This window comes from Neodiprion virginianus, chromosome 1 (genome assembly GCF_021901495.1).
Source record: "Neodiprion virginianus isolate iyNeoVirg1 chromosome 1, iyNeoVirg1.1, whole genome shotgun sequence".
Classification (NCBI taxonomy): Eukaryota; Metazoa; Arthropoda; class Insecta; order Hymenoptera; family Diprionidae; genus Neodiprion; species Neodiprion virginianus.
The window spans coordinates 1,121,721-1,146,302 of NC_060877.1; the positions used below are offsets into that span (position 1 = coordinate 1,121,721).

The 24,582-nt window shown below is 38.6% G+C and overlaps 3 protein-coding genes across 13 annotated transcripts; 1 reads left to right on the plus strand and 2 right to left on the minus strand.

The window, feature by feature from the left end:
• Window positions 1-109: 109 nt before the first annotated feature.
• LOC124305426 (heparan-alpha-glucosaminide N-acetyltransferase-like) lies at window positions 110-5,150 on the minus strand. Of its 3 annotated transcripts, none has more exons than XM_046764860.1 (12): window positions 4,866-5,150; window positions 4,334-4,475; window positions 3,852-3,982; window positions 3,600-3,715; window positions 3,223-3,403; window positions 2,807-3,011; window positions 2,575-2,742; window positions 2,371-2,492; window positions 2,081-2,250; window positions 1,371-1,545; window positions 748-860; window positions 110-462 (listed from the first exon to the last, which is right to left on the minus strand). In XM_046764860.1, the coding sequence occupies exons 2-12, from the start codon at window positions 4,454-4,456 to the stop codon at window positions 281-283; spliced, it is 1,686 nt and encodes a 561-aa protein (XP_046620816.1). In that variant the 5' UTR covers window positions 4,457-4,475; window positions 4,866-5,150; the 3' UTR covers window positions 110-280. The 3 variants fall into 3 exon arrangements, with proteins under 3 accessions (XP_046620816.1, XP_046620826.1, XP_046620834.1); XM_046764870.1 differs by lacking the exon at window positions 4,866-5,150 and adding an exon at window positions 4,551-4,826; XM_046764878.1 differs by lacking the exon at window positions 4,866-5,150 and having other exon boundaries at window positions 4,334-4,494.
• A 470-nt stretch (window positions 5,151-5,620) lies between these two features.
• Window positions 5,621-12,538, minus strand: LOC124305388 (protein transport protein Sec24C). Of its 2 annotated transcripts, XM_046764758.1 has the most exons (19): window positions 12,389-12,538; window positions 11,314-11,538; window positions 11,107-11,228; window positions 10,784-10,883; window positions 10,582-10,629; window positions 9,782-10,530; window positions 9,572-9,709; window positions 9,291-9,470; window positions 9,020-9,215; window positions 8,832-8,947; window positions 8,338-8,748; window positions 8,129-8,255; window positions 7,898-8,058; window positions 7,619-7,798; window positions 7,322-7,523; window positions 7,042-7,236; window positions 6,750-6,941; window positions 6,438-6,631; window positions 5,621-6,339 (listed from the first exon to the last, which is right to left on the minus strand). In XM_046764758.1, exons 2-19 carry the CDS (start codon window positions 11,528-11,530, stop codon window positions 6,199-6,201), a joined length of 3,669 nt encoding a protein of 1,222 aa, XP_046620714.1. In that variant the 5' UTR covers window positions 11,531-11,538; window positions 12,389-12,538; the 3' UTR covers window positions 5,621-6,198. The 2 variants fall into 2 exon arrangements, with proteins under 2 accessions (XP_046620714.1, XP_046620704.1); XM_046764748.1 differs by having other exon boundaries at window positions 9,782-10,629.
• A 1,147-nt stretch (window positions 12,539-13,685) lies between these two features.
• LOC124305466 (phosphatidylcholine:ceramide cholinephosphotransferase 2-like) lies at window positions 13,686-23,295 on the plus strand. 8 transcript variants are annotated; one of them, XM_046764993.1, is made up of 7 exons: window positions 15,063-15,343; window positions 15,515-15,865; window positions 18,276-18,661; window positions 18,742-18,952; window positions 19,042-19,316; window positions 19,561-19,736; window positions 19,868-23,295. In XM_046764993.1, exons 2-7 carry the CDS (start codon window positions 15,813-15,815, stop codon window positions 20,021-20,023), a joined length of 1,257 nt encoding a protein of 418 aa, XP_046620949.1. In that variant the 5' UTR covers window positions 15,063-15,343; window positions 15,515-15,812; the 3' UTR covers window positions 20,024-23,295. The 8 variants fall into 8 exon arrangements, with proteins under 8 accessions (XP_046620922.1, XP_046620931.1, XP_046620949.1 ...); XM_046764966.1 differs by lacking the exons at window positions 15,063-15,343; window positions 15,515-15,865 and adding an exon at window positions 13,686-14,451; XM_046764975.1 differs by lacking the exon at window positions 15,515-15,865 and having other exon boundaries at window positions 15,062-15,444.
• The last annotated feature ends 1,287 nt before the right edge of the window (window positions 23,296-24,582 follow it).

Genomic DNA, 24,582 nt, shown 5'->3' on the forward strand with positions numbered 1-24,582 from the left:
ATTTATAAAATCACAATGATACCGCCCGCAGTGCAGTGCAGGAATAATATGTGCAAAAAGCAAAGTGTTTAGGTGACGAATGAAAGAGAAAACCGAATCGTTGTATTCATATATTGTAAGATTATTTATTTAGTCACATAATCGTGTATTTGTAGCCAACAGTGTTATCAGGTATAAAAGTGCGCTCGCGTTTTATACCGCGACACGAAGCGAAACGTAAATCGTGTCGGGATAAAATGGCAAAGCGGATGGATGTTGATCGGGAAAAAAAGAACGCGTCTCATAATGCCAGGTATATTTTCCTGGCGTGGAGAAGGTAGGCGATCGCAGTCCAAAGCCCGACGCCCCATATCGTTTCGATCAGACGCCAGGTATGAGTATTCATTTCACCGTAAGCCCAGTGGAACGGAAATATTTGATAACAGAGCTGATGACCAACGTACATCGCCAACGCGTTCATTCCTGGAAACGGGGAATAGTTACCTGGCAGTTAGAGAGTTGGAAATGTTCGGCCGTGCTCGTTTCTAATATGCAGGACGCGTAATCCGACGCGGTGGAATTTTACAGCGAAGTTAAGTTGTATGGATCGCGAGTGCGGATCGATTTATCGGACGATTCGAATCTTTTACGATTCTCGGCCAGCACGAATTTGTAACATAATTAATTTGTTTTATTCGGTTCGAATATCGGAAACCATCGATTCGTCTCGCTTGTCCGTCAAGTGGGCCGCATTTATTTTATACTCACCGGGTATCCTGAACGGTCCGCCTCGCCAATATTCCGTCACGTCTACCAAGACGTAACAAATCGTCAGTAACAGAAACGCGAGGCTCGTCGTAACGAGCACGAAAGACATTGACCTAGAAAAATGTGTCTGTTAAATAATTTGCGACTTGTTACGCGATAAGTTTCATACGTTAATTGCGGTTGGATCGGGAGTGTCGGTTTTATTTATTTTTGCAATCCAGTTATCAAACGCGATTGTGCAATTATTCACCTAAAATTTTCAAATCCAACGCTAGAAAAAATTTGACGAAAATCTGAGATGTATTATATCCTGCAACCGCGTGTTGCGGTGTACTTGAAGAAAGAACGAATCACGTAAATGAAACATTCAAATTTCAAGATCGATACAAAGCACATTTTTCCCAACCGTGAAGGAGCTTCAGACGTAAAAATATACCTCGATCACAGTTGTCGAGGAAACCTTGAAAAAACGAGCGAATGAGAAGTTATCGGGATGTAAAAAGTGGGGAATAATTCATGAAGTGCAGCGAAATCGAGAGCGCGACATAAAAATCAGACGTGAAACTCTCGCGACATTCGCGTTGAAGAAATCGACGTACAGTACAGGTTCACACGATGCTCACCATAAATTTTTGTTCATTGGTACAATGTTAGTAAAGTGCAACGAGAGACCGAGGCCCCCGCAAATTAAGGCCCATCCGATCCACCTGCAAACTCGGTCCTTCCAACTCGTGTAGTATTTCAATATCATACCAGCCTGAACACCGAGAAATACCTGAAACACCGAGCTTAGACAACCTGTAGAATAAGAGACGATATTTATTCCCTTGAAATCAACAGCAAATGTAAGTTGCAGAAATGTTCGGTCCTGAGAATCCAGTTCTAAACTAATCACAACTTCGAAAATTTAACCGCGATTTAATTCGACGAAAAGCGACAAGACCTACGTAATATAATTCGTATTTAACCGTCGAAAGCCGCGATTTTTGGTAAAACAGAGTATAAAAAAATCGAGTCAGGCAGTAATCAGACGAATATAACGATGAGGCGTTAAGTAAGGCCAATTAGGTTACTCGTACAAACTTTTATATACATGTTTTCATATCAATTTAGCTCTATAATGATCGCGGTATCTAATCTTCGGAGTGGTGTGTTTTAAATAAAGCATCATTGGCCTATTTTTCCGTTCAATCCGAGTTCATCGACCGATTATAAACGTCGCTGATTTTACTGAAAAGATATTTATTTATCAAATGCAACAGCTTGCGATCCGTCGGATAAAAGTTTCCGTCTTTTCTGGAACGTGGAAAATGTATTCAAAGTAAATTCTTACCCAGTATTCCCTCGGGATCGAACGGACCCGATCCATAAACCGTGTTGGCTGTTGGATACTGGTAAATATGCCGTGTTCCCAGTATTTTTCGATCTACATACCCGGCCGCGCCGCCGACGCAATCGGGATATTTGCCATCGTCGTGACGTCCCCCAGGTCCAAGATACCCTCTGTAAATTGAAACCCGGCTAAGTTTTACGTGTGACAATTATAGGTGGCGGTGAGAAAATATTTGCGAATTCTGACGCGCTGTGAAATTTAAAATATAAACGAATGATTGAGAAACGCACGTTGGGCAGCCGACGACCGGCAAGCGAAAAGTTATCGCCGAGTGGGCAGCGACGAGGCATAAAATCAGCATCCATTGAGGGAGAAGAACGAAAATGTCGCTGACGGCTTCGAGAAACGGGTTCTGAAATGTGCGAACGAAACAAGTTAGACGAATGCCAGTCCGACGGGTGCGCGATTCGGGATGCCGAAGACGGTCGTCACACCTTGGGCTCGATGCGTCTTCTCCGACTGAGCAGAACCAGGATCAGGGCGACGATAAGGTAGACGACGCTGAAACGCTGGAGAACACCGAACAACCGGATGTTTTCAATTTGCGCGTTCGTGCCGAGGGTGTTCAGTGATAATCCGAGGAGGAACAAAATTACGCTGCGCTGAAAGGAGCGACGATCGGTTAACGGATCCGCGGAAAGAATAAATTAATTTCATATTTTATACCTTGACGACTCCCCGACACATGGTGAAACGGCAAACTTGTCGCGATAGTTTCGAACCCACCGATATCGGCAAACACACCCCCATTATCCACATGAACCATGGAAAAACCAAATCGCCGACGAGCAAACCGTCCCACGTCGCATGCTCCAAAACCGAGTAGCCTCCGGCACCGTCGTTCACGAAAATCATCGCTAGAATACTTATTCTTCATGGAGTGAGAAGAGGATCAGCGGAAAACGAAAACATTCCACGTTTAGTCAACCTTTTGTTTACATATTGTGTGGTGAAATTTTTTTTCAATTCTAGAATTTCAAAGAAAAAGTAACAAGAAAAAATAAATAAATAAAACTCCGTGGGGTAATCTTGCAGCAAAAAATTTTCACCCGATTTATAATTGTAACAAGTATATATCCTACCCTCTGAACGTGTCGATGGATCTTACTCGCCGTTTAACTACCAAAGCCTTTTCCTGCGGATCCGTATCACCTATGCACGGATTTCGGACCCTAAATTTTTTTCTCAAACTGTTTATTCCGGTTCTTAATAAAGTGCATCCGGCCAGTAGACAGAGTGTTACGAGAAACACAGCGAGGAGAGCTGAAATATGTACATAGCTGTTGTCTTATGTGAGCATATGTATCTATGATGTAGAATTTAATGTCTGGTTGACGTGTCTGACTAGGACGAACCGTTTCTACTCTTACGGTCCGCCGGTGCGATCAAGTTTTATACGAGAATCGACACATAGTATTTTTTTAAAATTAAATAGATTCTTTACTTTCACGTTACTCACGCATGTACAAACTCGAGGGATCCTTCACGATGCTGAGAATGCAGCTTCCATTGTCAACGTTTAATTCGTATACACCGAATTGTCCCAAATTCGGTGTTAAACTGCAGATTATGTCGCTGGAGGGAAACAGTATATGTATACAACTTATACAGACGTTTAATGGAATTCAATGATTGGTATGGATGGACAGCTTTGAGACTTTTTCTACACAGTATTGAAAATAATTATTAATAACGCAACCGTGAATCAAACCTCGTATTTGATGCCGGAACATATTCCTCGACGCCGTTGCTTCGTACCCTCCATGTCAAAGATCTCTCAGTGTGAAATGTGAAGCTCTGATTTTGAGCGTACGTTATCTGACCGATTCGCGTGTATGGACACTGTAAATTGTAATTGGCGAATGGCGGTGGTGTGAGTTAATCATCGCAGTATGACTGATAGTAAATGTAGAAGACGCGTCAATTAAGGACTTTCATAGCGTAGAACGGGTAGCCGTATTATGTAGACTAACGTCTTTTAGGAGATACGTGGCACAAGCGATATATACTGTTAGTTATTTTTTAGTATGTAAATTCTAATTAGGAACGACATCGACAAAGCCTCGTAGATCGAACTAAAAGTTATCGTGCACATGTGCAGCAGGAATACAGACGCGTAACAATGGGAAATTGAAGATGAAAAATGCGTAAATAAAAGCCGATTAAGCGACAATAGAAATGAAAAACACATACCAAGTGGCAATCGGAGGACAGGGAGTAGAGCCAAGTTTCGGGATAATCGGTGCTCGTTTTGACGGCGACGCAAGCTTTGTCGTACGTTAAATCTTCGTACTCGCAGTAAGTGTTTTCGATCATGATTCCGAGTAAGTTTCATCTACAAAATAACGATGTCTTAAAATTCAGGCTCGTAGCGAAGCGGTAGGCTGAAAAACGAGTGAGCAACGTTTACAGGCACTGGCGAGTGAATCGGAGACTTCGAAAATTGTCCGTATTATCGTGGGAAATGTGAGTAGGTGTACAACCCGAGACCTAAATATCACTGTTATAAAATCACGATTTCAAAATGAGCACACGCGAAATATCGGCGCGAAAGTAAAAGTGTCAAGTAACGACATCGAAACATATTGAATGCCCACGCACTTGAGAATATTCGCCGATCTCAACGGACCGTCCGGTTTAATCTGATACATTATCTCGTTGCGAAATGCTTTCACCCGTAGTATGCGACGGGTTGAAAGTACTTTGATTACTCGTACATTCTTACCAAGTATGAGTGCGTGAATCTCCCGATCCGTTTCGACACTGCAAAAATATATGCTTGGTATTTAAAATTTTTTTTTGTTTTTTTTTCTTTTAAGCACTACGAATGGAGAACTGCAGGCAGTATTAAACCGAGTACCGATATTGGAAATAGACTGCAGATCGCAACCTGCCAACAACACCTGTCCCCAGTAAATGGACAGCATGTGAGTGTCGTTCTCTCTCTCGCTCTTGGGACTTGAAAGACACGACGCTGTACCCACATGGTGGGCATATTATGTCCTACTTGTTGTTCGTCGAGATGCCCATTGGTCGGTTGCTCGCTCAGTTAGACCGTCCATCCCACGTCGCATCAATGTAATAACGTATGCCGGAATAAATGTACTGGCATGTATTGTAACCTGACAGCAGATGGGCCTTGTACATATCCTCGGGCGTAAAACGCATTTAGAAAATGTGAAGTAAACAGATTGTGCCGAAGAAGCTTTCGTCGTCCTTTCGAAAACACCCGATCGTGACCCCATTTAATTTCACCTCAGAATTGTATCTTCATTTTTATAGTTACGCTGCGTAGCAACAAGTGTAAAATTTGCGATGACGTTTTTCTTTACATTCCGAATCAATTCTTCTTTTTTTCTCCTGCACAATGATCAACTGCAGCGTACGAAGAATGATAAAACATCGACAAATATTTGAGACGAAATTCGCATAATTGAAAAGATCGCGGGCATATAAATATATGTACAGTAACTTTACCGATTCTTTTCGTATATAAATTTATAATATATGATTTAATAAACTTCAGCATTTAATTTAAGACGATAATAATAATTAATAATAATAATAATAATAATGGGCTAGTTAAAATGAAATTAATAATAATACAGTAAACGTTTACAATTAAATTCCGTACAAGTATAAATCACTGTGCTTCATCTTTTATATGATGTAAGTATGTAGTTATAAATGACGCTTTTTTGCCTTAGGTTTTTTCCCCTTGCAACACGTCTACTCTTGACGACTCTACAATATGTTTGTTGTCTGTGTGTTCAAAGGTACGTAAATGTTGCGTTTCCTCCCGCCTGGATATTTTGTCTGCGTACGTTGGATATTATTGTAGCAATTTTTTTTTCAGTTTTGAATTTATTTATCATACCTTTTTGTATAGTATAGTTTAGTATGGTATGTACGTCTATATATGTAACAACCAACTGGTTCGTTTCGTATTTGCGTTATGTACTATTTTCTTTTTTCTTGCTTATCTTTTTTGAATCTATACTTGTAATTAAGTGGAAAGAAGATTGACACAATTAGCGTGCGTACGCAGGACACGTTTATTAGCTAAGAAGTGTCCTGATCTCTTTGTGCATATGACACAGGAAATCCACGTAGCTCGCACTTCCGTCACCGCCGCGATCCTCGACCAAGAAGTGTCGCATAACCATCTCAAGCTTTTCTCTTTGCCTGACAATTGTCAGCTGAAAATTGTAAAAAGATGCCAAATTATTACTTAATCTGCAGGCTCTTTGAGTGGATACCCAAGTTTTATACTTTGAATTTGGCACTTCAAGCTTACCCTCATACAACGATGTCTCTGCGAACGGACTTGCGTTATTATTTCCGTAATTCGGTGGCTTAACGGGGTATCCAGGGTTGGGAGTATCGTACGATCGACGTCAACTTGCCCTACTGACGGTACGCCAAACACAGCTTGCACCCACTGCGAGGAAAGGCCGAGACCCAGCCAGAGGAACATGTGGATACCGTTTTCTGAGAAATGGTCGATTCCAGTAAGTATTTGAACGAAATTTGCAATTATCTTGATAGATATTTATATAAATGATAAACTTTCTTATGGATAAAATTTCATAAACTTTTGTAGTTTTACCTAGGAGATAAGCGCCGTCATCTGTGAATTTGTCAATTGAGCAGCGAACCATTTGAGGTAATTCAGTACCTTGAGGATCAATATCATGGAGCGGTAATAATCTTGGGTAAAAGTAAGCTACTGAAGTTGGGATATCCATGGTTGCTACTGCTTGCATGACGAAAGATCTGTCGTCAATAGTCATGTCCGCACCTAAGGGTATGAAATAATTGGAAAAATATTGTGAAAACGAATCAATTATTCACTCGTCGGTATTTGTAATGTTATAAAAAATTCGAGCAGTTTAACGTACCACCAGAAATCGCGTCGCTTTTCAGTATACTATTCACATAAAGTGGCAGGAGCTTCATGCATTCGGGCAGAATTAGTTGTCCTGCACTAGAAGGTGAAGCGCAGTGTTTTCTATAGACGGCAAGCATTGTTGCGCATCTTGAGATTAAATTGTCTTTTACCGCCTTGGGTGATGCTTCGATTAGCTTGAACACGCCTGTAGGTGAAATGTTGAAATTCATGGTTAGATTTATATTTTAAGAATCAGTAATTCATTGATCATTTTAGAAAGTGTTTCTTACTCTGTTTGGAAAAGAAATTAACTATGGCATCTAAATCACAGGCCCTGTATAGTTCTGCCATTTGAGATGAGGTGCGTAATCCCAAATTTATTACTCGCAACCTTCTAACTCCGCCGCAAGACGTATATAATAGAGCTGCTTGAATAAATACACCTTCTTCATCTCCTAGCTTATCATCGTGTTTAACTTCAATTGCAACTGCCTGGAATCAAGAATTATTACGTTTGGCATTCACATGCTATGAAACTTGCCAACTATACTGTATTAAAAATTGCGTGAAAGGTAGACATTAAGTACCTTGTTAGAATCTATACTGGCCAATTCCATGTCTGTTGTATTGGACATAAAGAAGTGTCCATAAAAGTCTGTTGCTCTAACGCCAGTGGAAGTACGGACTCTCATGATAGCGTCAAAAGCAATTGGCCGTTTGATGTTGTTGATTATATCTGTTATTAATCGTTCCCCGTCAATATCAGCCTGCAGCAAAGCAAAGGATCGTTAAAATTGTGTCTTCACGTTATAAAGATGTTCAAAGAATGAGAACGAAATTGATCAAACGTCTCGGGATTCGATTACCTGGAAGTACGTGTATTTGAAGACTTCCCCGCCAGTCAAACGCGAAACTTGACCAATTGTTGCCACGTCAATATACGAATTGTTGAATACAAACAAATCGACGCTGCATCCTGCTCCCACGCATTCTTGTCCAAGATTGTTGTACACATTGGTCTGTGGACCTGTAAATATTTAAAAGTTTAGACAAGTAGTAACGACAAAGAAAAATAACCGCGAAAACCAAGAATGTACCTAATATAGTCTTTTCTTTTTCTGTCCCTAACAGTTTGCGATCATCACGATTTTTCAACTTTCCGGGTGCCTCAGCTATCGGCAAAGTTGAGTGGAATACCATTAATTTTCCAGCACAATCTGACGCCTATAAAAAAGTCAAAGTAAGTAGCTGAGTACTTGAATAATATAATTTACGCTGTATTAGCTCTAATTATTTACTTATATACCTTCAGTGCTTCCAGTCCAGCTTGAATGGCGGGTGCAAGTATGGTCTCAGTTTCACGAGTGTCAGAAAACATAGCTGGAATTTGTGTCATTAGACTGTCAATGACAGTTTCACTTTCTTCGGCGTCGCACAAGAACCCGTCTAACAGAGGCATGAAGACTTCTTGAACGTCGCCAACTACCATCATCTGCGGTTGAGCTAAGCATGCTTTTATGTTATAAAAGTGAACTGTGTTGTTATACGTTATGAATCCAACTCTCATATTCGTTCTAGTTTGCCCGGCGTCGATGGGAAGATTACGAATGATTCTCTTCATTTCTGAACATAGTAAGTGCACTAAGCCGGACTTTATGTTGTTGTACGATACATCAATAAGGAAGACCATAGCTGGTGGTTTAGGAATCGTGTTATTCTGTAAAAAAATGAAAAATTCAATGGTTAAATAGTTCAAAAATACTTCATTTGGCATTGACATTGCTATGCATAGTAACTAACCCGACAATAGTCTTTAGTTGCCACAAATTCGTACGTTCCCAAAACTAATTCTGGCCGCTCATAACGATCCATTCTTTGCCCCGTGTGATCCAAGTGTTGGAAATATTCTGCTGGAACTTGAGAAGAAAACAAAACGTCATGTTATGAACTCTTTGCGGACCGTGTCAGAAATAGAGAATTTCTTTTACCTTCTGTAGTAGCTTTACAGAACATACACTGGAACCGTCTACCAGCGTCTATGAATTGCATGAACGGACTCATGTACGCTTTACAACGTATACAACGCACTGGACCAATCTCTCCCATGTCGACTATAGGTGGATCGTATTCTCCTTCCGCAACCTTAGCCATTGGACTAATTATGAGGCCAAATGGTACGCTGGTCTGAAAAGGAGAAACATGATCATCAAGCATTTTCGATATATCTCCAAATATATATTGCCCAGAATGAGAAATTACCTGTTTCATGATATCTGTTGTCGTTGGAATGGTGTACATAGTTGATCGGATAAATCTAGGGGACGCGTGTCCTTGATCCTGAGTAGTGAATTTTGTTGTTACCAGAGGTGGAACGAGTCCTTTTTGATTAGTCACAAACACACCGCCTTTAGTATGCTGATCATCCTGTATGACTTGAATCTATGAAAAAAGAATTTGTCAGTTACTCAAAGTACTCAATGACCATTCCAAGAGCTTTTCCAGACTTGTTGTCAAGCAAATGCGAGATAGGCCAAACTTACGGGACTTGGCATTTGGTCAGGATCCAGTCTCCGCGCTGTTTGTGGTTGCATTCCGGGTTGCATACCTGGTTGAAATCCCCCTGGTGCCCCTGGTGGCACACCGCCCTGATAGGGACCTCTCTGTCCAGCATACATGTCCTGAAACAATTTTTTCTCACGATTATTTCACGAATCATTGTAGCCTTTCATACTTGGCACAGAATCACTTACAGGCTGAGCAGTATATCCTTGCTGCTGATAACCTGGCTGCTGATACGGTGGCATTGATCCAAGTGGCTGCCTATTTATTCCCTGGGGTTCACCTGCAGGCTGTTGTTGTCCAGGACGAGGAGGGCCAGCCATGTATTGCTGTTGACCCTGCATTTGCATTTGACCAGGCATATGGGGCCCGGCAGGATGAATTTGTCCAGGCATTGGCGGTCCAGATATATGTGGCTGTAATTGAGCTCCTGACAAATTAGGTTGCCCAGGTAATGGTGGCCCCGGTAGATTTTGATGCCCTGGTATCGGGGGTCCTGATAAATTCTGTTGCCCAGACATCAGAGGTCCTGACATATTCTGTTGGCCACGCATCGGTGGCCCGGATAAAGGCGGACCTGACAGCATTTGCGGTGGCCCAGAAACGCTGGATTGTTGTCCAGGTAACTGTTGACCAGGCATCATTGGCTGATTCGGTGGTGGTTGTCCTGATAAGCTTTGGGGGCCAGAAAGACGTTGACTTTGTTGACCAGGTCCGAGCTGCCCAGGGAATTGTGAGCCAAGATTTCCAGATGGCATTTGTCTGGGAAACTGAGGTCCACCTGAAGCTAAGGTTTGTCCTTGTAGTGGAGGCCCGGGAGGCTGAGAAATTGGCGGACCAGGCTGAGGCGGCATCTGAGGAGTTGAAATTTGTCCTGGCAGAGGTGGACCAGGTTGAGGTGGCATTTGAGCAGCTGAAATTTGTCCTGGCAGAGGCGGACCAGGTTGAGGTGGCATTTGAGCAGCTGAAATTTGTCCTGGCAGAGGCGGACCAGCTTTTCCGACCGTTGGTCCATCAATTTGACTTTGTGTTGCCGAATCTGTTGGTATTTAAATTAATTCAAACACTCATTGACAGATATTCAGATACTTAAAGAGGATCGAAAGTGCATCCCTGATAAAGAATATGTGCAATTTAAATTTATTCCTCCGCAACTATGGCAGAGTTACAGTGAATATTTCAACGATAGCTACCTATGGGAGAAGGCTGTTCTGATTGGCTGTTGTAGCCATTAATATTTGAAGTTGGAGGTGGCATTCCTGGACTACTTCGTCTGACTTGAGGAGGGAAGCCCTGTAATAGGAAAAAGTTTATTTAGACGCTAGCTTAATCGTTGTTACTCCATTATACAAACGAAATTAAAAGACGAAATTTGAAACCTAGATAGTTTTTTACAATTTCATGTAAATAAATGTTACCCAGATGTCTGTCATCGATCGTGAATCTCAAAAAAGTGACAAAAGTGGACAATGTTCAATAAGAGGTGAGAAAACTTGGAATAAGGGACAAAACTCACCCCTGGTGGAGGTCTCGGTTGATTTCCTAGATTTATATTTGACATTTGATTAGCAAGATTGTTTAGATTGCTGGGAGGCTGACTCATGGGCGGAAGAGCAGACTGAGGATTGGTTGGTGGTCCTGAAATATGGGTCATCTCCGATTAAGCAATTATTTTTCACCAAATATTAAATATTATCCAAACGTGTAACTGATGTTAATTGACCTCGTAAATTATTTGCATAATAAGATTGTTGTGGAGGTAGCGCAGATTCTTGAGTAGGAGGGCCTTGAGCTGGATTTTTAGATGGAAAACCTTGGGAGTTTTCAGATCCGTTGAAGTGAGCTACTGGTGGAAGATTTGCATTTATTCCTCCACGAGGCGGTCCATTGTTTGGCCCCCCGTAGTAAGGAGGTTGTTGCTGCATGTATTGGGGATTCATGGTTTATACTGAAAGATAAAAGAGATGAAAAGAAGTATTAGATCTTTGCCGCATTAGTAAAAAAACTATCATGAGTGAAGGTCAAATGTTAACGCCATTTCATCATCGTTCGTCTGTATGATGGGACAAACATATGGCGAGGAAAATGGATTTTAAAATTGTTTAGCAATTTGTTCAACCAGTTCAAAGGTTTGTAAAGTATGGGAAAAATATGGAGACTGAATAGGATTTCAAGTTCACAGGTTCGGCCACAGAGTCTATTACACATCACGCTGAATCCAGTCGGAAATTTGTTTTCAATATTTCATTCCACATGTGATATTTACTCGAAATTATGCAAGACCTCAAACGTGTGAAAATATGTTTTCGAACATATGGTGTTTAAGGTGATGGTGGTCAAAACGAGTCGCCGAATTGATTATGCGTAACGCAATGTTGGACAACTTAATTTAACAGGCAGACAAGAGTTTATTAAATTTTAATTTGCAGTGAGACGATAACCCATAAAGTATGAGATGTTGGTATGAAAATAAATTAAATATCTAATGGGAATATGACACAACACATGAGTATTTAAACACGCAAGTCAAGGTAAAACTTGGCGAAACTTAAGGGGGCGTAATTCAGGAAGCTGTTTAATAAAAATTCTCTGCTATTTAAAGTGAGCGATGCTGGTAACGATGTAATTGTGAAATTGAGTAACAAGAAGAATTCAAAATGTTACTCTAACAAATGTCATATGTCTCTGTACGATGGAGCAGGCGAACGGGTGCAGGCCATTTTGCATATATCGAAGAAATCGGTTATAACAGAGGTGTAATATGTGATAATCGGTGATTGGATAAGCCAGATACTCACGTTGAATTGTTATACATGTATTTGAACCATAACAAATAAGAATATGTCCAGAAATGTTTACACTAAATTGTACGGGAGCCCTTTTATTGAGAAACACGCACTACTGCTGCAGGCCGATGCCACGTAAGGTGGCACTGCGCATGCGCCCTGCGCACGCTCGCGACGGACACGTCATTACGAATCTGGGCCATTCAAGATTCCTTTATTACACGCTAGAAATTTCGTCGCTCTTTCCCGAGATGCATAGATCAACGACATACCGATATACAAGAAAATTATTGCTGCGCTATCGGTGGATTAACTACATTTTCATTTACATTCAAAGATGATCGACCGACGCTCGTTTCTGTAGGTGAAGCGCGAACTTGACGAATCCTCTTTGGTTTCGTCTTCGGTCGGTAATGAAGATTTTCCGCGGAACTGAAAGTGAAATGTCAAAAGCAGCTGAAAATTACATTTTTTTTTTAATCATACGATATTGTATGTTACACAAGCTGACTATCTCGGAAGAAATATCAGTGTAACGTTTTTTCAAGGTTTCGAATTACCATTTCATTTTTTCCAATACGATTCAGTCCGAGCCACTGATATCTTCATGTCATAGATCAGCTGTCTAAGCCTTGCAAATGTTGCCGGATGAGATGTAATCTTTAGCTGTTTAGACGTATAATCCAATTAATTATTACCGTTTCTCATCAATAGATTCGCATGGACAAGAAACTGCCTATCGTGACATAACCCTGCTGATCGTTGTAGATCGTCGCGCTTTCAAGATTACGCATCATACCTAAATTTACAGATAGCCCGCGCTATAATTAAATTCTTGTAATGACTTAGCAATATCGATTTCTTTGAAATCATGACATAAAACACAACGAACACATTGCTCCGCACAGACGTAGTACTGTAAAATAGATAGATCTGTTCACCGACGAACGTAAATTTCGATCATTATCTTATATACGTATGGAAATAATCAATCGCCGTAGTAAATGGTAATCGCGTTTACTCTAAGCGTGGTGCTGACGCATTTCGTTCCCAATTCGTATATAGGACAGCTGAAGAAGTGTGAGTGTGTATAATACACTCCGAGGAAAGGGTCGTGGGTATATAGCGGGTGTGTTGGTGAATGAATATACGTTTCTGGTGACGTCACCAAAGTTAGTATCAGCTTGAAAAAGTGGCCCATTCGGAGGAAAGCCGCACGATCTATGAGGGAACGCGTGCGCTCTGAGGACTTGGCGTTGCGAATTCCGTGTGTAGCATCAACCTATTCTTCACTGCCCGGTTGCACAGGTACCATGATACTCGGGCACGTAGGTATAATCATGACTATACTCAAGGTGCGACAATAATAAATCATAGTGCAGTTAATCGTGCTAATTCTTATATTACTCCAATAAATGTGCGAAAGAATGAATTGAAAAGATTAAATAAGTGATCATTATTGCATCGTCCCAGGCCTGGAAACATGTATCCTAGCGGTAGCTCTGTATGATACTCGTAAATATTGATGTGCCGTATTTTTTACTTCCTTAATTATCGTGAACCACGAATGGCGAGAGATAAAATTTCAATAAAACCCAAGGTGATTAATACGCAATGCTCATTTGTATATTATCTAGAGGAAATTATTTGAAATTCTTGCGCGATTGCAGTCTGTGCGTGTAGATAGTAACGTATATGTACTGCATTTGTTGCGAAATCAGTCGGCGATAATATTATTTACACAATTAGGATACTATAATGTTTACATGATAATAAGACTACAAAAATTCCTGGAATTATATAGTGATCCGGTTAACCAAAAAGTAAAAGCAAGTTAAAGATAATTAATCGTGCGCATGCAGTGTTGTGTGTAGATGCGAATGTTCTAAAAAGGTTCTTCATCGCTAATCGTGAAAAAAAAAACGTAGTGCAAATAGTTTAAATTATAGGCACCGGTTGATTTAACTTCGTGCCCACGTCGTGCATTACATGCCTTGGGCGACGTCCACCTATATGATGAAATTACAGCTGTTAGTTATCGAAACAGACTACTGCTGGAGGAAAGCTCTGCTTAGGTGAGTGATAATGGCATGCATAATTGAAAAGCACACGGTATATACGTATACTGCACGTGAAAAATAAGTGGGAGCGATTTACGAATTCGAATTTCAAACATATTATCCATGCGTAGTATCTCGCAAATGTTGATCGTACAACTAGATTAGTTATCTCTGTCCCACGATAATTTGCTATCTGTGTATTTGTTTATTTATTGAATTTGCTTGCACGATGTTCCCGTAGCGTGCATCAATACATTCCTTTTTTGCTTGCAAAACTGCACACCGAGAGCTTGGCTGCAGTCTGCAGCAGGCAGCAGTTGTGCGTCGATTGTACGGTCGGTTCCTCGAGTTTCCGACACCTTTCTCCTGCAGCATTCCTTCCGTTTCTCGTACTTGACCAGATCGACAGTCGGTAAGACAGATTTTTATCACTCGCCTCTGCATATTCATCGCGTAAAGCTCTTATGGAAATTACCGACTCTTTTTTGAGACTTATTCTCCTCACTTCAGACTTTCAGACTTGAACCGAGTTCGGCGTCTCTCTCTCTACGTTGTTTCACGGCCGCGAACGGCCATGTTTACGTCGCGTTATTCTTTTATTTTTTTTTGTTTAGCATGTCATGTTTCCTGTATACTATACGCGACAGTGAGCGCAGTGAGTTAAAAGACTTGGTCGTTGAAGCGCGGCGCGGCAGCAATTGGCAGGCATTAATAATGGGTCTTTTGTGTTTGTGCTACATACGCGCAAGGGGTTCAACGTGTGATTAATGTATACGTATAGTTAACGGACTTGGAACGTCGTAGACGAATCAGTGCGCCTCGGATATTCATTCGGCCCCTCTTGCGGAACGTTGAAATTCTCCATATCAAACATTCGCCCCTTTATCCCGCCTGTACTTTTTGTGTGGTTAGTTGTCCGTGTGTTCGGATTTTCCCACTTCCTATGTTGCCTACAAACTTTGGTACATGTGCACCTAGCAGTACACAATACATACATACGACCAAAAAGTAAAGCATATCACACAGATATATATATATATATATATATATATATATATATATATATTGTCGTTTGCAGTTTTTTAGCCTTTGCCTTATCTGGTAGTACCGAGGCTTGATACTCCGATTTCTCGTGTCCTGCATCGTAGACTGTTCTTCGTGTTGTATCGTTCGGCGAATATATTGCTTCCTACCACAAACTCTTCTTCACCAGTGATATGAATTTTTATAGTTTCTACAACGAAATGCTTGCCATGAACGTCTCCATACGAGTATAATTAATCGTCGTTCAGTGTAAATCGTGTGGTATACAAGTATATACATATCTATACATATTTCTATACTATAATATATTACGTGGTCAGTGCCTGAGTGAAATGCATAAATTAAGGCTACCTGTCAAGGTCGAATTACCCACTGCGTTAACCAGGTAATGAAGAAGCCTAATTAACAGGTATTAACACTGTATTTACATCACATATTTCTAGCATACAACAATATGACACGTAACATAAGGACCTCTTGCTCGTTAGTACTATTAATATGCTGCGGATGGTACACTAATTGCATTTTAAATATATGCAATGAATTTCAATGTTCGATTGGACAATATTTTCTTGTTGATGTTTTACCGTGACTTGCAACAATTCAACGAATGAATCATATTCACTGTTGACTACGATGCATGCGACAAAAATAAGTACGATTACACCAATATGGTACTTCTTCACGACATGTTGTTCAACTGTTGATTCTTTGGTAGTCATTCTTTATTTTTGGCTAACCTTATTTACCGCAAAATAAAATCTGCTAGTCAACTTCATGTGCTCGTTATCAAAGTTCATAATTGATCAACTTCTCAATATATTTCAATACTTTCCAGAATGTGCTGCAGGCTGTTTGCGTTGCGTTGTTTAATATAAATACCAAACCATCTTTAGTCTCTGACAGCGTATAAACCTGATTCACTCGTACCGAGTGATCGACGATTATGGTGGAATTATCAATAGCGGATTTTCGATCAGATAGTATATAGATAAAACTGGAGCATCGTGCAATGTTTTGTTGATGTAGTCGAAGTTTAGATAAACCTTTCCTATCAGATTTGAAGGTTGATCGCGACTTTCTAAGAGTGTGGCAGCATATAATCATGTAAATTTTTTTATGTCAAGGAAAAATACAGGTGTCGGATTTGAGAATGTCATTGAACTCGAAAAGGAAATTATTTGATAATTTTCCACTAGTTTACACTTTTTGGATTGTATCAAGTATTGCAGGTTTAAATGTTGCACATATTTTTTATTGTGCTATCCAGATTTATGCCAGCGAACTGGTGCCAAGTACCCATAGGCTGGTTTAAGTTTTTGTATCACAGTGTCACATCTCTGGAATCATTCAACATTTTTTGATATAATTTCTTTCTCCATAGTCTGGAAAGAAGTATAACTAAGGTTTTGACAACTTTATAAAAAGATTATACGAATTTTGTAATCTGATTTTTATGAGTACTTTATAACAGATTTATCGAATGATTTCTTGAGCGATAGGCTTTCAACGACGTATGTATACAGATTTTAATCATGTACCCGTCAGTAACCTCTTAGTAAAATACTGGAGTGCCTGGTATCACTTTGTATTCAATTTTGATCGATAGTTCTTGAGTGTCCTGTTCTTAGAGATCAAAGGCCTCCATGTTAGCAGTGTTGACATTGAGACAGACTAAGATTATATTTGATGTATTCTTATATTTGAAGACTATATCAATCGTACTGATCAATTCAAAGTTTGTATCTTTAAATAATTAGTTCCAAACGAATACTCCCATTGAAAGAGATGTGATTTGTAATTTGCTAATTATGATAATTTATTTTTAACGTCGAATAATTTCTCTCCAAGAACAAAATTGATATTATATGTCATTTACGCATGCAATCACTTACACAACCGAATTGAAATGTAGATAATAAATGTAGTATTTGCAACTCAGCAAAAATTCCTATTGTACGCAAATGAATCAGTGATCGCTGTTTTATTTTTGCTTACCTTATCAGTGGGTTACTCAGACTCCAACCGCTTGCATAGCATTGTATAAGCCTGCAGTTACAGTTAGTTTCATTCAGAAATAGATGGACAAAAGTTTGTAATTGGAGTTGAGAAAAATGATGGAATTTTTACAACAGTTTATACTCACTCACATTAAAACAGTTTATACTCACCCTCTAAATCTACGTAGGTCAATGCTCTTACCAATCATACATATTATGTATATTCTATGGTTAAATTTTACCTACCTTACCTTTTAATTAAACTCATAAATTTCATATCGTTCTACAATAATAATAAGTAGGAATTATTGCAGCACCACACATCTCGTGAGTTCTTGTTGCCCATTTGGCCTTTCACTTGATCTTGACAAATTGAATCTACCCACAGAGAAGTTTGGACAGACGTTGGATAATACTTATTGTGAGAGCTAGTTACTATTTAGTTGAGCAGATTCTTTAAAATGGTGTAAAGTTCAGTACATCTTCCAAGCTTAGAAAGTCAAATATTTTACACAGCTGTTTCTATGTAATGTACTCATTATTAAATTATGGAGGAAGGCATCTGTTCAATTTATACTGTAGAATTGTGAGCGGTAGTGTATAAAATTTTTTACAAATGACAATTTTTCTTTTTTTAAATCGAGTGTCACGAGTGAATTTTTAGTAATAGGTTAAAAGGCCCATCCTCCTGACCCCTTGCAAAACTGCTCAGGAATAAACAAAAAGCACAAACCTGTACTGTTTATGTGACCTTTGTACTGCTGCAACATGGATGATAAGCGTTACTATTTTCAGGATGGTATTGGACCCAAAAGCAACAAGCTTACACAGTGATTACGGAAGTTTTGATCGTCCGTTGGGAGGAGTTGAGGGACACGAAAGAGACGTAGAGGCAGCGGTGGATGGAAGTAGTAGTGGAATGGCACAGTCAAGCGACGTTTATCAGCGGCAACCTCTTCTTCCTGGTGCACCGAGTAAGAACAAGGACAAAGGGTGGGGTGGCGTCAGCAGCAGCTCTGAATACTACGACGATGACGAAGATGACAAGATCGATGGGCTCGGACATATAAGGCATCCGAATGTACCAAATGGGTCTGGGAGCGATATAGTTAAACTTGACATACCTGCGCCACTAAGAGAAGAACCTCGGTTCCCTAAAGAGAAATGGAAAACTCTTCTTGGTAAGAATGATTAAATGTTATTAAGCATATTCAATATCCAATTTAGCTGTCAATTTTAAACATGCCTTGTGTTTTTACAGCATTCTTTTTCATGGTCGTCAATTTTATACTTACCACCGCATCTCTTGCCATGGTTCACGAACGTGTACCGGACCGTGCAACGTACGGTCCTCTTCCTGACGTAGTATTGGACAACCTAGTTTCTCAAGATTGGGCGCTCAACGTTTCGGAAATTCTAATTATGATCGTCTCAAACTCTGCGACGGTTTTTATTATTTTTCACAAGCACAGGTAATAATTGAACTTGTTCTTCTATCTTTGTCGATTGGGTGATTACTCCTCACTGATTAGAGTCAATCATTAATAATTTTTCTGTACAGATTCATAGTCTTCAGACGGATATTTTTACTTATGGGCTTGCTCTACATGATGCGGAGCGTTACGATGTATGTAACAGTTCTGCCAGTTGCTAGCAAGACCTACTATTGTAGTCCCAAAGCGAACAACTCCAGTCCGTTAGTTATAACTAAGAGGGTACTGCAGCTTATCTCTGGGTTTGGATTGTCCATCAATGGAAAGCACACGTACTGCGGAGATTACATCTACAGTGGACATACAGTTGTTCTTGTTCTCAGCTCCCTTATCATAAAGGAATGTAAGTGATCTTTAACTCCGCCTCTGCATTTCCTGTAAAAACAAAGATAAAAGATTCTTAATTTCTTATAAAATATTAGAATAGTCGAGTCTATTCTTGATCGAATTCACTTCATGGAAACACGTTATTTCCATTTCATAATGTACTCAGTCGGATCGAAAAAAAATCTTTTCTTCAACTTATCACTTTGCAATGAATCCGTGACTAAATCTTGAATGTTACTTTGTTACTTGTGCTGGTCTAGATTCTCCAAGACGATGTCAGCCGATCCACTGGTTAGCAGGACTGATGTCACTCGTTGGCATAATAATGGTTTTGATTGCCCATGGCCATTACACTGTCGATGTTCTCATAGCCTATTACGTTACCACACGTTTGTGGTACATTTACCACACATTGGCCAACAACCCCTACCTAAAGGTGAGTTGAATATTTCTCACATTAATGTTCAATATCTAATCGTCGCTTTGTTTTGTCTATGTTACTTTGATTGAAAGTTATTTGCAATGGAGTAAAGGCAATATTCGCTTTATACATCTTTGGTTTTTCAGCAACATGGACCCAACAACTTTTTGGCTCGTTTATGGTGGTTTCCAATGTTTAAATACTTTGAAAAAAACGTTGGCGGCACTGTGCCGAGGCAGTACGATTGGCCTCTTCCGTGGCCTAGGAGATTTCTTGCCAAGCATCCAAACCGAGACAGTTAATATCTACCTGAGTATTCAGAGGCGATAACCGTGGCATTGGCGTGATATATTTACTTTATATGTACATACATATATACGTGGGTACATTAGGTGTATTAAATGTCTCTGGTAATGAATGGTGTGTATAATAATTAATATTAAATGTATGTAAAAACATTTCGTATCGTAAAAAAAATTGCGTGTGAAAGATTTACTTGGCGCAAAGTGAATCGTCGCTTTTTTTACTTTGCCGAAAATATTCACCGGTGTTATCGATTGTTGATTTATGCTTGTGAAAACTATCTCAGTCCTGTTAATCGCCATGTGTTGTCATTTATTTAAGTTAGAGTCTGCTATTGCGTTTTTTTTTAAACTTTTATTCTATGGTCGTGTTTGTTTTAATTAGTCATATTACTTTAGCGCAAGTTAATTTTCCTTAGATGTCATTTTTCTTCGCTTTTTCAATTTTTTTCGTGGTTATTTAAAGTATCTGCAAACCGTTACGCTCTTGAGAATTGATAGGAAAGTATTATCTGTTTATTTACAAGGATCTGTTGGAGATAATTTCAATTCTTGGAACGAGTCACAAAATGCTCTAATACCCTGTGTATCTGTGTATAAAGCGAAGTTCGTAGTATACCACATATACATATATATATATATTTAAACAATATATTTAAAAAATCCTTCCATGCTGTAAAAAAACGATTATACGCCGTTGACTTATTCAGCAATCGCAAATGCTTCGATGATTCTAGTATAAGTATATTTTAAGTGTGAAATGCATTCACGCAGTCGGACGTTACCGATTTTGTGCGTTGAAGATACTGATGTAAACATAATTTTATAAAACAGCCCTGTTAACGAGTTAATTTTATTCTTGGTACTGTTTTATGTGTAGTGTTTGAATATGTCTAAAAAGATTTACATGAAAAAAAAAGGGAAATTATTGCCCGTATAGGCAAAATTCTTTGTATACATAAGTATCGTTCTATTAGCCATCACAAAAATTTGAGTTAAAACAAAAAGAAGACAAATCAAATTTTGCGCATACTCATAGTTTGTGATATTCATGATTAAATTTAATGCACATGTATGTCGTATAAGAAACATGACTGCAATTTTACGCCTAGAGGCTACTACGAATTGTCCAAAAGAAAATCATTTTCCAACTCCTATCTTATTGTTAACTAAACTATGCGACAAGTATAGAGTATGTATACGTATATATTAGTTTTGATTTTGTTGGAGATTTGATATAAAAGAAAGTGGCAGAAAAAGAAAAAACATGCATATACGCGTTCATGCAATTAAATGAAATACTACTTCTCAGTTCTTCGATAGCTTTCCAAAAACAAAGATAAAAAAATTAATTTTAAGAAAATTTGTATCATGACACAAAAATAAAACACTTGGACTTCTCCGGGATACGAATAACTGAAATAAAAAGAAAATTGACGCCTGTCATGCGATCCTGGAAGGTTGAGAGCTTATTATTATTTTCTTAAGCGCTGTAACCAGTTGTCAGAATGTATAGCCAAGCGATAATTATATGATTATTGATTCTCATTATTACTGTACGTTATAGACAAACGAAAAAAAAAGCTCAGCTTTTGAACGGTGATCCAAATTTCATCAAGCTCCTTTGACAGAAAATGTATTGTTTAAATTCGGTCGAGCATGTGTGGTGTGCGTAACTTTCTATTAATTCTCTTAGTCAATTAATTAATTACTTAATTAACGCAACCCGTGATATCATTTCATCGATTGATGATCAATTGTCAGGACAATCTTTCATTCGTATCGTGAATTCTCTACACTTTGCAAATGATCTTTTTTCTTTTTATGGTTGTTTTTGTATTGTTCTTAATATGGTGAGATTTAACCGTTGTTATTATACTCACCATTGCGTTATTCAGTATATTCTGAAAACAGATTACTATAACAAATGAATTGTTATCGGTATAATGAAAATCAGTAATAGTGTTAATAGATGATCAGATTTGAAAGAAACGTACCTGTGAACTTAAAAATATGGGTCTAATATTACTTGATTTTGTTAGTAGATTTTTATATAGGAAATTCTTCGAATAATTTGCTTGATATGTTTTCCACTCGGTGTTTTTGCCGCTTAACATACATACCTACAATATGAGCTTAATGAGTTATCGCGTGTTTTCCGCAGCTATAAATATCTATCCTTGTTCAATGATTTTGCCTTACGATTTCTCTTTTTTCTTTTATAGTTTTAGCTTACGGATATACAGGTTTGAATTTGTAAGAAAAAGAAACTGTAAGTTGATCCTTACGTTGAAGCCTTTCATTAGCTGCCGCTGTCTATTTGTAGTACTACACTGTATATGTAAATTACCAGTGAAGATCTGAATGTTCAAACGAGTAAACACATTGAACATGAATAAAACAAAGTTTTCTGCGCATTAGGAGTGTTATGAATGTATATACACAGTTTAAAATGAGACCTTTTTGAATTAGTAAAGGGTCGTGAATTTTTGTGTTTCAAAAGTAATTTTTTTTGGAAAGAACGAATGGAGAAAGATAAAAAGTTATGTACTGTATAAAGATTGTGAGAAATAAAAATGATATTATACAACTATATTCAAAATACTAGAATACTAAATTTGGATGTGTCCACGTGGAAACATGAGTCGACAATAAATCTGTCTTTGGAATTTTTGTCAATTTGTGTATTGTACAACATTTTGATACATCGACGATTTAAGGTCTATGAATTATTCTTTTTTTGTCGGTTTATAGAGTTTGCGATTTTCTGCAAATTATTTGGTGCAATATTTCTCTGCAATTTCCTGGATAATTGGATATCTTTTTAAGCCAAACACTAGCTCTAACTATCATAGGTTATTTAAACGATGTTCTTGAAAGCAGCTATCATTGACTTTCTGATATTTTTAACTATCAACTTCCGTATTTTTATTAATATGTATTGCTTTGAATTTTTAGCAATTATCATTATGTAATGATTTTGCTATAATAACGAAGCTTTCGTCAGCTTACATTTTCACGGGGACACTCCGACAAATCATAGATTTATATTTTTTCATGCAGATATTTGTTGGATAAAACGTTAACATGTAATTTTATTACTATTAGACCAGAAAAACAACCGTATCCAATGTAAATAGTGAATATAGGTATCGATATACACACACAAAAATATGGTATACATGTATAATAGTATACATATATGTATATACAAATGTGAATATAATAATACACATAAAAGCATGGAAGTTTTTCCGAATGATTCGCTTTAATGGATCCAAAAATTTATTTACTGTTGATGATCATCCTGGCAGTGTTTTGATATTCATACAAAACGTAGAGAGCTATGTCCTCTCTTGTATACCATTCGATTGGCGCAATTGTCTTTCGGTTCATTATTATCTACTGCATATGACATATATTTTTTATAGTTATATTCGTGGGCTGTACTACGTTTAATACTTCACTAAACAAGTATGCATTTATCCTCACTACTCTTTATGTGCTTTATTATTATGATACATTCGCATATGAAATGTTATCTATAGTTCTGTAAAACTAATGGCGTTATTTATATTTATAAATCAACACGTACATGAAATTTAATTATGAACTTCGACTTCCATAACGCATGAGGAATAAAGTGTATTCATGTCGTAAGAGAACTAGCAACGTAACTGTCAAATCCCTAAAGAAGATAAAAACTAACTGAATATAAGCCATGGAAGTCATAATGATAATAGTATTCTGTTTGTAGTTGAGGACTTGAAGATAGGTCCGTCTCTTTGCATTTTTTGCGAAAATTTTCGCGATTTTGAAAAGTGGCGAAATAAATTCTTTCATGCTCTATTCCGGCGTAATTTTGCGAGAGAAATCGATTGGGCGCAGTCCAAATACGCTGCGATCAACGCATCGAAAGTTATAGCCGAAAAACGAAAACCTGTGTTTTCGACATTTTTCAGCAGGTGCTTTTTCCTTCACCATTTCTCTCCTATAGGTCCTACGCTCTTTCCGCTGCGTTTTCTAAGTTCCTCGGGGTTGGATTGGTCGGGAACGAGTCACACGAATCAATTCTGAGACGAAAAATTTTTTGGTCCAAAAAAAAGGAAGGTTGACCCCTTTGTATTCTTGGCGAAAATTTTCGCGATTTTGAAAAGTGCTGGAATCAATTCTTTCAGGCACTATTCCGACGTAATTTTGCGAGAGAAATCGATTGGGCGCAGTCCCAATACGTTGCGATCAACGCATCGAAAGTTACAGCGAAAAAACGAGAACCCGTGTTTTCGACATTTTTCAGCAGGTGCTGTTTCCTTCGTAACTTCTCTCCTGTTGATCCCACGCTCTTTTCGCTGCGTTTTCTGAGTTCCTTGGGGTCCAATTGGTCGGCAAAGAGTCAAACGAATCAATTCTGAGACGAAAAATTTTTTGGTCAAAAAAAAAGGAAGGTTAACCCCTTTGTATTTTTGGCGAAAATTTTCGCAATTTTGAAAAGTGCTGGAATCAACTCTTTCAGGCACTATTCCGACGTAGTTTTGCGAGAGAAATCGATCGGGCGCAGT